Raw genomic sequence first — 13,163 nt, 5'->3', positions numbered from 1 at the left:
CCTCGTGGGGGCTGCCACTGCAGCCCCCTCCCGAACCTTGCCATCAAACACAATACACAGGGGCAGCTAGGTCATTACTGGCCTGTAAAGTATCAGGGATTAAATTAACTAATGAAACCCTAACAAGTGATGGGGGTAGAAGGGGCTGGGGTAACAGTGCCACCTTTGGGGGGTACCAAGCTGAGACTAGGGGATAAAATGATCTCTGGGCAATTATTGTATGTACCCAAGGCAGGGACTAACTTGTTGGGAAGGGATTTGATGATGAAATTGGGCATTCAAATAGTAAATTGTTAGACTGGAATAACAGTGGTATTAATGGAGTGCTCTCAGGCCCTGAGAGCAAAGATATATTCACCTCTGACTGGAAAGACTCTGAAGTGGGGGCGGAAGCAACAATACATATGGACAGTTTTACCTCAGGGGTTTACAGGGCCTCTGATTAATTTGGGCAAAGTTCTAGAACAGATTTTGGAGCAATTCCAACCTCCCAAGGAGGAATTTCTGTTACAAAATGTGTATGATTGTTTATTGTCAGGACAGGAGAAAACAGTTGTGAAGGAAGCTACTAACAAGCTATTCAACTTTCTGGGAAAGCAGGGCTTGGGAGTATTGAAAAATAAATTACAATACGTAGAAAGAGAAGTCAGGTATTTAAGGCATCTAATGTCTGAGGGAAAACTGAGAATAAATCCAGAGAGGATTCAGGGAATTGTTGAAAACTAAGAAAGAACTAAAAAGTTTTTAAGAGAGATTTCTGTAAGGAATCAGGAGCCACGAAGCCTGAGGGAAAATGGATACTCCCTGATGGGAGAGAAATGCTGAATAAAGCACCAATGAGGCAAATATGATGTTTTACATCAAGAGAGTCATTGGGAGATGCAAGCAATGTGTGATGTTGTGCTAAGAAAGTATGTCTGTGTAGGAATATACACTTTAGTGAAGCAAATATGCAGAGGATGTACCATATGTCAAAAAGCAAATAAAAAGGTCATTTGTAACTAACCTAGAGGGGGACGGGAGCCAGGGATTCGACCTTTACAAAGTATACAGGTAGACTTTACTGAGTTACGTAAAGGAGGGAGATTTAAGTACTTGTTTGTCCTAATTGGCCACGTGACTGGATGGGTGTAAGCTTTCCCCTCTTATCTGCCACTGCAAACACGGTGGCTAAGGTATCACCGGAGCAAATAGTCCCTAGATATGGGATAGCTGAAAACATTGATTCAGATCAAGGAAATAATTTCACTTCACAAGTACTGCAAGGGTTAATGAAGGCCTTAGAGATTGAGTGGGCTTTTCACACCCCCTGGCACCCCTCCTCTTCTGGGAAGGCAAAGCGAATGAACCAGACATTAAAGAAGCAATTAACTAAATTAGTGTTAAAAACCCAACTTCCTTGGGTAAAATGTTTACTTTTAGCACTCCTCCAGGTTCAAACAGCACCAAGGAACAATATAGGAATTTCACCGTATGAGATGCTGTTCGGATTACCCTGTCTGGGCAGAAGGGATGAGATACCACAATTCGAAACAAGAGAGTTTTCTTAAGAACTGTGTTCTGGGGTTGTCCTCTTCTTTGTCATTTCTCAGGACCCGTGGGAAATTGGGTCCTGATTCAGACCTGGAAAGGATCAACTCCGGCCCGAATGGGAAGGACACTTCCAAGTACTACTAACCACTGAAACAGCCATAGGAACTGCGGAAAAAGGTTGGACTCACTATACTCGAGTGAAGGCATCCGTCGACCCTAGTACCTGGGAAGCTGTTCCTACAGAAGACTTGTTGGAAGCTGAAATCGAAGAGAAAAATCTCATAGTGGACTCTGAGCGGGATAAGAGCTTGCGATTGTAAACTAACCTTTTATTTTCACAGGTAACTAATGAGTGTGACTTGTGATTGAGAGAAAGGACTGGCCTATAGTGAATTGAAGTGTTCCCAAGGGGGGTTTGTTATGGTAGTAGTGTATATCTTATTCTTTGTATTGATAATTATTTGGAAACCTAAGGTTTAAAAATAATGACAGGGAAAAATCAATTATTAATTTTGTTTTTAGTGATTATAGGCCTCAGAGAAAGCCTTGGTCAATTGGCAACTTGGAAAAGGCATGACCAGATAATAGTAAGACGGGATACCCCATAAAAATATGGGTGAATGTGACAGAGGGTTATGTACCACAATCTGTCATGTTTGATGTTTGTGAGGTGTTAGCTTGTGGAGATTTAAATGCCCAATGACAACTGAGCAGAGACAACAAATAACTGGGAGAGGCCCAACAGCCAGATTGAGAATAGCTGTATGGAAACAATCCTCTATTGCCATCAGAGAAAGGGAGAAACTCAAGGAGAAAACAGGAGAGAAAACAGGAGGCCCTCTTTGAAATGCGGCAGTTCAAACATTTGAGATTGAAACAGGGTATGGGGTTGTGAATGCCTGGATAGAATGGGTCAAATATACTGTCCAGAGTCTCAACCATAGCAATTGCTATGCTTGTGCCTCGGGATGACCGATTGCCCAGATAGTGCCCTGCCCATTGGGGTGGACCAAGGATTCCCAGGGAATGCGATGTATGATTGCATTGTACCAAGAAAAGACTGCCTGGGGAAATGAGGCCTGTAAGTCTCTCTCTTTGCTATTCCCTTCCTTGCATGATAGCAGTATCAGGGCTCCCCCTGTATTCTCCACAGCTATAGGTAACCATACAGCTTGCCTCTCACGGCAGGGTGTGAGTGCTACCTGGCATCTGGGAGAATTTGCCTTGTGCACGAGGACCTTGAATGCTACCGAGGACTTGATGGGAAACTATTCAAGATTTGAGATCCCCAGGGCAGATCTCTGGTGGTACTGTGGAGGGAAGATCTTACGGTCCACCCTACCATCTAACTGGGGAGGCACTTGTGCACTTGTTCAATTAGCTATACCCTTCACCCTGGCATTTGAAAGAGAAACATCACAAATACCCAGAAGAAGTAAAAGAAGCTTAGGAGTATCATTTGATGATAGAGCGTACGTAGATTCTATTGGGGTGCCTAGAGGAGTTCCCGATGAACAGGAAGCCAGGAATCAAATTGCTGCAGGGTTTGAGTCACTGTTCTGGTGGGTAACAATCAATAAGAATGTGGATTGGATTACTTATATTTATTATAATCAGCAGAGATTCATAAATTATACAAGGGATGCGATACGAGGAATCGCTGAACAACTAGATGCCACCAGCAAAATGGCTTGGGAAAACAGAATAACATTAGATATGATTCTTGCGGAGAGAGGTGGTGTGTGCATGATGCTGGGCAACCGTTGTTGTACTTTTATCCCTAACAATACTGCCCCGGATGGCACAGTAACTAGAGCATTGCAAGGGCTTACCACCCTTGCCAATGAATTGGCAGAAAACTCAGGAGCAGACACTTCCATCACAGGATGGTTGGAATCTTGGTTTGGTAAATGGAAAGGGATGGTAGTGTCCATATTTACATCCTTGATTGTAGTAGCAGGAGTTTTGACAGCCATTGGTTGTCGCATTATCCCCTGTGTAAGGGGACTTGTCCAGCGGTTTACTGAAACTGCACTTTTGAAACAAATGACCATGGATCCACCACCCTACTCAGATAAGATGATGATATTAGAGGAAATGGAAAGCAAAGAACGTGAAGAAGAGGAAGACATCTACCAAATTACATCTTAGAGAAAAAATTTGCAAAAATCAACAAATTATAAAAAGAGAAAAGGGGGGGATTGTGGGAATAGAAATGTTGTTTTTGCAGTGTTACATTGTATAGAAGGAAGGAATGTGGTATTGAGATATGCATACAGTGATAAGAAAGCTCAGCAGGTGACCTCCTAAAATGCAGACAACCAGACTCCTTAGAGCAATCAGGTGAAAATCACTATGTTAAGTCAAGCCAGATAAGGGGAGAAAACATTACCATCTCAAAAACAGGCCAGAAACTGAAGGCCAGGCATTGTCTGTGAAGCATCAGATAGATTGTGAACCTGGATTACCCACTCCAGTGGGGAAACAGGGGAGGGTCCTGTCATCAAAAAGTATATAAACTGTGTTTTTGGAACTAGTAGGCGCGCTCTCCTGCTTGTGGGGCGCCCGCCATTGCAATCGCGAATAAATTACTACTTCACTGAGATCCTCGCCTGAGCCTAAGTTATTGGCTATGGAGTGTTTCTCACAGTATCTTTTAAGGAATGGCAAATGGTAGGATCAGCTTAAATCATGACAAGTAAAGTGGAGCATTATCTGTGTTTTTCTTATTTTGGTGAGTTCACCTTTTAACTTCAGCATTCCATTGGAGAAGTCTGTTTTTCATATAGACAGACAGCATGATAAACATAACAACGTTGTAACACGGAGAGTAGGCCCCGTTTGCTCTTCATGGGAAAATAAGTTCCATATTTAGTCTTTTTTAAAATATTAGTGCGCATTTTTTAATATTAGTTCCATATTTAGTCTTTTTTTAAAATTATATAGATCAGAATAGCTTGACTGATTCCAAGAGAGATATGTTAACACTTGCTAAGGCCTCACCCTCTCAAGGTTTTCCTTGAAAATGCTTTTATTTGAAGGAACAGGAGATGAATATTTATGATACTGACATTTAAAAGTGGTTATGAATATCTTATACAAAGTCATCCATGGACAAATATCAGAGATTCATCCCACCAATACTTCTGTTTACCTCCCTAAAATCCAAACCAAACCAAAACCTCAGATTTTTCTAGTAATGTTCTCTTCTGCATTATTTAGTGGAACTGTACTAGACATATTCCTCATGAAAACAAACAAAAAACAAAACAAAAAATGATAAAGTGATAACTTACTCCATGATAAATTATCCTTTTGTTTGAGTCAGACCGAATAAAATATTAAATTTGCCATAGAAAAGTAGAAACTGTAGTGTACTTAAGAACATCAGACTCATTTAACATTGAGCATGCATTCACTTTTCAAATGAGTTATTTTTTAAAGACCATTCTGAATCTAGTAGTTGTTACTTTAAGGACCAATTTTTCCTTTAAAATTTTCAAGTATTTATATATATTCATATTCATATATATAATATATTCATATATATTTAAAAATATATATAAAATACACCATTTAAAAATGTGTCTACATAATCAAAGATAGACTATTAGAATAGAATAAGACTAGATCCAAATGAAATTATCAGTGTTCTCTGTGGAAGATAATGAGGAGACAATTTTGTAAATGTTTTCAGCATTCCCACAAATCACTGGGTTATTGATGGTTAGCATTCTGGATAGAGCCATGCTAAACTTCAGAGGCTTAAAATACTTTCTCTTCTTTCTTATGTCTTTAACATTCCTATTACATGCCTGTACATTATGTTAATCAGAACTGCTTTTACACACTATAATTTTCAATTATGCTTTAATTTTCTGAATGCATAAATTGTTATGGTATAATGTAAAACTCCAAAGGTGTGTGAAAATGCTGGATCAGAAAACTGTATCATAATGAATTGTTTTATAAAATACCCTCTTCTTCATTACAGATATTAAGTATCTAAATATTTGAGGTGAACCGTAGGTCAGGTCATGAAAAACAGCTGAAAACAGTCTTTTTAGAAGCCAATGCATTCTAGTAAGTGATGATAAGCATACTAGAGTATTCCAAGCTGCTATTCACAGCTTCTTATATCAGAGAGATAAAGTTCCTATGTTTTATCTAATGTTTCCAATGATTCATTAGACATATAAACAAAACAAAATCAAAGGCAGAGGAGGTAAGGGGTGCCACAGTTTACTTAAGACTTAATCTTCTAAATATATTATCAACAGGAACGAAGATGAACAGTATTTCCATTTTCCTATAAACGTGAACTTGTATCATAACATTTTGATTATGATCAGAAGGCTTGTTTAAGGATGAGAAATATTATCTATTATAGGAAGTAAAGGTCCAAGGAAGACCTGTATTTTTCCATGATCACAATTTCTTTTACAAATATGCATATATACAGACATATACCTCACACATGTACATACACATAGAGAATTTTTCTCCTGTCCTTTATTAACCAACACAATTCTTTGTGATACCACTTTCTCAACAAATATCCTGTGTTGACAGTTATATTCAACTTAATATACCTTTGATATTGTCCTTCTCACTGGAGTTACTGGAATATATCAAGCAACGATTCCCGTTCCATGTGAAAGTCTTCAAATGGCAAACCCTGCATATTAAAACAAAGAATGCATTATTTATTTATTTATTTATTTATTTATTTATTTATTTATTTATTTATTTGGAACAACATTGTAATTAACATCTGATAATTTCTCCCAACTGCATAAAGTCTTCTGTAATGATTCTTTTCTGGACTATTACTGTAGTATCCCTTTCAATCCAGCTTTCTTTGACTTTTATGTACTAAATTTAAAACTTTGATGACTCTTCACATTTCACTATTTTATATCTGCAGAGAAAAAATAATGGGAGCTTGACTAAATTATTCCATGCTTCTATAAATCAGACACACATGTACACATTGTGGTTTTGAGTGAAAGCTTTATCATAAATTTATTTATTAGGCCAAAATCTATCAATGCTTATTAAAAATATTTTGTGTTTATTTACATTCAGAAAATTTTAATAACTGGAATAGATGGATATCTTGAGCTGGCATTAATAATTTCTGATGCAAGACTGAGGCCTGTAAAAGCTACTAGTGTTTTAAACTGAGAGGGAAAGAAACAAAGGAGGAACTTGGCAAGGAAAGTAGAAAAGAGGTGTTTAACAACAGTCTGGCTGGATCATCAGCCAAGATAATCTTCTTAGTATTCAAATGTTATAAAGCAGACAGATGTTTGGGCAGAAAAAGAAGCTGAAGACTTTAGATGCAGACTGATTTACGGTTCTTTCCCCCCCCCCCCCCCCCCCCCAGTAATATAAGGACGTAATATTAACACATAATTAATATTCTATTGCATTCTCTATAGTAAAACCTCAGCCTGAATGGCGTTGTTTTCTGGAAGGAATGGAGTTTCAGCCTTTCCAAAGACACCCTTTCTTCAAAAAAGAATATCCACGCAAGGGATTATGTTGCCAAAACCGTATTTGTATTACTAGTAATTTCTGAGCACACCAGGGATAATCATTCTCAACAAAGCTCAATATAGGAATAACGTGATTGATTTCCTATTATTGTAAACTGATCTGTTCCTTATATTTTGGAGATTATCATTAGACAAATTTATCCGATAACTATAATGCAAAAATGCACGATGAAACCCTAATCTTCACAGGATATCTAAGGTATTTTTCCTTGATCTCTTCTTAAAATCTCTTACTTAGGCTTCCAGAGCCAAAGGATCCTCTGGACTCCAGTACTTGTGTTCTTGAACTTGTGGGCTGAAATCTGTCCCCAGTACTCTTCAAACTGTCTGCTTTCTAATGCTTTCCACACTCTCATTTCTTTCAAGATGAGTGAAAGTACTCGCCGAGGCGATCGGCTCCGGGGCAGGCGCGTTCTGTAGCAGCGGGGGATCGAGCCGGCAGGCCTTTTTTTTTCTGTCACCGAGGCCACTCGAGCCAGCCGAGGGAGCCGGCAGGGCCCAGCAGCCCTCGTGAGGAAGGCTGAAGACGCGCGGGGGGAACCAGCAGCGCCCCCTCCCCGGCCGTTTAAAGGCAGCCGCCTAGGGACTGCGAGCGGCCAGGACGGGCAAACAGGCCGGGGCACGGCAGTTTGCGCGGGCAGACCGAGCAGGGAGGGCCCCTCACCGCTCTTCTCCAACGGTGTTTCCCAGCGGTGGTTGTAATTTGCTCATGAAGAGCCCGGCCATGGTATCCACCAGGCAGAAAAACATAGCCTCCGCATCTCTTGCGGCCTCTCCAGCCACAGGCACCAGTGTGGCTACCCAGACGGAGGTCTCGGGGAAAGATGCAGCTGTCCAGGTCTTTGGACGGAGGCCTACATCAAGGGCATCCACCTTCAAAAGTCAAAGCCTTTCCCCCCTCAGAGTCAACAACTCCTACAAGTTCAGTGTCATCAGCAAAATTGCTCAAAACACCACCTAGTCCTACATCCAAATCGTTGATAAAAACATTGAAGAGGACGGGCCCTAAAATGGAGCCTTCGGGGACCTCACTAGTGACTGTCCGCCATCCTGATGTGGCCCCATTTACCACAACTCTTTGAGCCCTGCTCATCAGCCAATTGCTCACCCATGATATGATGTTTTTGGTTAGCTGTATGCCGGACATTTTGTCCAGTAGAATCCTATGGGAAACTGTGACAAATGTTGATACCTCGAGATCAACTGTCCTTGTCCTTATGGGGGACTTCAACTTGCCAGACGTCAACTGGGATTACCACACTGCCGACATGAGCAGATCCAGGACGTTCCTAAGGCACCTGGATGATAACTTCTTGTTACAGTTGCTAAGGGTGCCGACTAGGAAAGGTGCCCTCCTAGATCTGTTGCTGGAGAACAGAGAGAGTTGTCACGCAATGGAACAGGCTCCCCAGGGAAGCAGTCACAGCACCAAGCCTGTCGGAGTTTAAAAAGCATTTGGACCGTGCACTTAGTCATATGGTCCGAATTTTGGGGTAGACCTGTATGGTGCCAGGAGTTGGACTCGATGATCCTTATTGGTCCCTTCCAACTCTGGGATGTTCTATGATTCTCTGATTCTATGAGTGTCTCAAAGTGAATTATGGCTTGGTACCATGTGAGCAGCTCTGTTTGAAAAAGAAGTAAAGCTGCAATAAGAGTCTTGGACTGCAAGTATTTTCATTTTAATTCCAAATTTCTCCTAGGCATGCTACACCTGATATAGACATATATTGTTTCTCATAGTTACCTTATTGATACATTTATCTTTCTTTCCTCTTGCCAATATTATATTACTAAATTGATTTAAATCAATCTTGTTGATTATTCTGTGCACCTACATAAATCAATAAAACTCCTATTTGCAAAACTTACTAAGATGGTGGGAATAATTAATGTTAGCTGAGGCCTCTTGACTAATAAGCTTTTATCATTATCCACTGCAATAAAAGTATTCCATCTTTAAGCAAATAACCTTGATTCCATGGTTGGCAAGACTTTCTACCAACTACAATATGTAGGCCAACCAATTTTATGTATATAGGACAACCAAAAGGCAGGTTGGTTGTAGACACTTAATTTGAAGGGTATTATTTTTAGTCCCACTAAGGACTAGTGGCATGAAAACAATTAGGATCTTTTGTCAAGTTAATTAAATTTTACTAAGTGTAGTAATCTCAGCGGGTTTAGTACACCAGAGGAAATGCTAATTAAAACTCAAATTCTTCCTGGTATAATAAGGAACTCTAACTCTAGTAGCAAATGAATGTTTTGCATACTGATAGATATTCACACTCTAATTTTTAACTAGATGAGGGTGAACCCTTAAAAGGTTCAGATCTGCTGAAGGCTCACTTGAGAACACCACTAAGTGTGTTACATCTTAGAGCAATCCACCCAAGGAACATTAAAGAATCTGGAAAACTGTGCTTCTTTCTTAACAGAAATGGTGTTGGCTTTGCAGCTGGGTCCAAACATAAAGCAATTCAAATGCAAAAGGAATTTAAATATTTTTTAAAAATGTGGGGGAAAAAAGACCCCCACCAACTACCCTTTCCTGATTACTCTTTCTGATGACTTGCAAAACGACAGGTACTTAATGAGATGTGTTCACCTGTAGCATGTACAAGAAGACTGACTTCTTTGAAGAAGATACCTCCAAGTCTGAGGGTTAAAAGAATATTATGCAATAGTAAAGCTTTTGCCCTTGTTTTATGCATCTCTCTCTCTCTTGTTCTCTCTGTTTTTTTTTTTTTATTCTTTTACTGAGCAAGTCTTATATGCAAAAGACATTCCTTCAAAATGACAGTCAACAAGCAAAAATACCAGTATTCTGGACCAGCTTTGAAAATACTTTGTTCTTTAAATTTTATCTCCAATCAAAAAGGTAAGCAAATGGCATTATAGTCTTTCAACTTCCCATACAAAATTATATTTAGCAACTCTTTGCACCATTACAAAGGTTATGCCATATATCAGCATGTACATCCTTACCCTGCGACAGAAAGCATGGCTGGTGTGACGAATCTGCTCTTCCTTGAAAGTGTGTGTGCTCAACTGCCAGAATAAGATCAGTATCACTTTGCATATCTGCTCTGTTGCACTCTTAAGTACTGTGAATATTGATGAAAAATCTCTTTGTTGGATGGCTGACTGCTTAAATTCATCTGATGTTCTTAGCTTGTAGTCATTTGGGCAATTAATGTTCATCTTGCAACCATTCAAAGAAAGGGTCAAACCTAGGACAGAGGGATCTGTAAATTACAAGAGATCTGCCTGACCAGGACACAGAGCTGCTCCCTGGGAAAAAAGAGAAGCACGGCTGTGAGAAAGGGCATGCACGTTGCTCTGCCCTCGCCATCATGATCAATGGGCTGACGCTGCTCTTCCAGGCCCCGCGTCTCTTATCCTGTGCCCCTGGGACAGGGGAGTAAAGGTTGGTTGTTTCTCACTGAGGAACCACTGCACATCCCCGCCATGGATTACTGGTGAGCCTTGTCAGGTAAATGCACACTGCTTAGCTTTGGGGGAAAAATAAAAGAGGGCCTACAGGATGTTGTTTGTCTGCTTGGTAGTAAAACACAATGGTTTCCATAGCCTGGAAATGCACAGAGCATACTTGAAATGTGAGAGACAGAAAGAAGCTGAGTACCTTTGTAGCTCTGGTGACTTTAAGCTCCTTCTGCCAAACCATTATTGGGTCAAGTACCTAAAAGTCAGAGGGAGAAATTTTAATCCCTCTTCCTTGCCTATTACTGCATCTTACTCCGATGTGAGTAGAAGGAGGAGATACACCAAAAACATACCGTGTCCCCATGACACTCTGGTTTTCTGTAGTCTTCACTGGTGAAGAGGTGGTGAAGATTGACACAGTCTTCATGGGTGAAGATTGACTGAGATTTTTATTACAATGATTCTCCTCTTCTGTAATAATATAAAGGAAATAGCAGTTAAAATCATTTTTATTGACTTCAAAACAGAAATAGGAACACAATGTATAGTACAGGGCATGGCAGAAAGGCAAAGAGAGTTGTGATAATTCCCAGCTATGCTGTCCCTTTGGATCAGGCATCAATAAAGATCTGGGAGCAGGAATTTCATTCACATACTCTTTATTCCTGGAAAATAATACCAAAACGCACCACTTACAATGTTTCCGCTCATTCCTTTCATAGCCCGAACTGAGGATTTCTCAGTAGTATGTGCTGCACCTATGGATTTGACAGACAGAACAAACACCTTTGACTCAGGGAAGATAATTTTTATGTACAGAAGAACTACAAAATATCCCCCTTGAAATTTCCTTAACAAAGTGCTTTCATTGGAATTCACTCAAAAGAGATGCAGAGCTCAACAGCAGCGCACAGAGAACTTTTTCTGGAAGCATTCTACAACATAAGGGAAATTAAACACTTGGCTGTTCGCAGGTGCTTCCAGACATCAGGAAAGCAGCAATGAATGCTATTGTAGTTACTGAAAAACAATGAGCATTTTACTCTCTCTATTAGTGCGCTATTCAGCATAACTTACCACTGACAAATTCATAATTTCTAAAGATCTTGGGGCTTTGAAAGTTTGAGGCAACTTTCCTTCAGAAATGGAAATATGTTCTAATTCATACTGATGTTTGACAGACTGGCGGTCAATTAGCAAATGCAAAACATAAGGAGAATGCAAAAAACAAAAACATACATCCTTCATCTGTTTTGACAAGTGAAGTTTAAATTATGGATAACATACTTGTAAATATACTGTTGTGTCTTGCAAACCTGACTTACTTTTTGAGGTTTTCTGATGGTTTTTATTGAGTCTTTTCTTCTCAGAGGCAAAAAGAAGGCAATATATATTTTTGTAATATCAAAGTGTAGATCAGTCAAGTTTATCTGTGATTAACTAACAATAAAAAAAGGTTGTATAAAACTGGAATTCTGTTCTTGACACACAGTACAGTCTTTTCTGCTTCACGGCCAACAACTCCTGTCCATGAGCTAAAACAATTACTAAATTACAATTACAATTACTAATACTAGGAGTATTCTATGTATCTATCCCACAATAGAAATGTTATTCAAAAACATTTTGAGAGAAAGCATTTTTTCTTCCCCTGCATGATAAGCTATGGGTAGGACATGACCTTAATTCTTAACACAAAGTAATCACGTCACTTATTTCTGACAAGGAATAGCCGCCACCAAAACTTAATTTTTCTTTATTGGAGCACGGTTTAGTTTTGGCTGTAATTCAATATGGTTTTGTATGTTATGATAAGAGATGGGATTATTTGTGTAGTTAACATTTAACAAAAATGCAAGTGTTTTGCTGATTTGGGAACTCATTCATGCTGTATGTGCTGTTATTGTACCACTTTAACAACATGAAAGCAATGCAGTCAATTACTGTGACTGTAAAAATGTGCTGTGCAAGACCAAAAACTTTTTCTTCCAGTGCCCTGATCTGTACTTAACCCCTGAGAAAACATGGAAGATAATCTTTACCTGAACAAAGAACACATTCATTTCAACCATACATATGCAGTATGCTATGATGCAAACAGGACTCAGTTTACAGCTCTGAGTTCAGAGCAGGTTGGAGCTCCACCTGGAACGAATGTGTCATCAACAGAGTTCATCGCAGCTTCCACAGCTAGTGGTTTACAGTACACTGCAATTTTCATGCAAGTAATACAGATGATATAGCATGTTTTTTATATGCTAAACAACATGTTTGTAATTTCTCTGTTGCTTCCAAGAAAGCTGAAATACTATACTGTTTGTAATGTTAAGTACTCTTTTCAGAAGCCAGATTCAATTGCAAGCCCTTCAAGTCTCTACTCCCCCATTTTTAATTTTCCAGTTCATTATAACATTATTTTAAACATTTATGATGCATGTGCTTTTTCTCAGATAAATGTAGACCAAGAAGAAGGTCTGTTCTTCAGCTGCTAAAAGTCAAGCTGATAGAGATAAGGAAAGAGCCCTGATAAATTTATCTTTTCTTATATTCTAAAACATATACTTCTATATTGACAACTAACAGTATGAATCTTGCAATTTCAGCAGCAAACTAGAAGTT

The 13,163-nt window shown here is 39.3% G+C and overlaps 1 protein-coding gene across 1 annotated transcript in view; it reads right to left on the bottom strand.

The window, feature by feature from the left end:
- LOC308176731 (uncharacterized protein) overlaps positions 1–13,163 on the bottom strand; it is a 583,853-nt gene that overhangs the window by 70,359 nt on the left and 500,331 nt on the right. The window contains exons 31-33 of the mRNA XM_080552863.1: positions 11,234–11,302; positions 10,898–11,015; positions 6,126–6,211 (exon numbers count right to left, since the gene is read on the bottom strand). Of these exons, the coding sequence (XP_080408989.1) occupies positions 6,126–6,211; positions 10,898–11,015; positions 11,234–11,302 (273 nt within the window). The remainder of the gene's footprint in view (positions 1–6,125; positions 6,212–10,897; positions 11,016–11,233; positions 11,303–13,163) is intronic.

The sequence above is a fragment of the Anser brachyrhynchus genome (assembly GCF_964034855.1).
Source record: "Anser brachyrhynchus genome assembly, chromosome: 12".
NCBI classification, from domain to species: domain Eukaryota; kingdom Metazoa; phylum Chordata; class Aves; order Anseriformes; family Anatidae; genus Anser; species Anser brachyrhynchus.
Note: the sequence above shows the minus strand (reverse complement) of the source record. Positions and strands in the feature narration are given on the sequence as shown.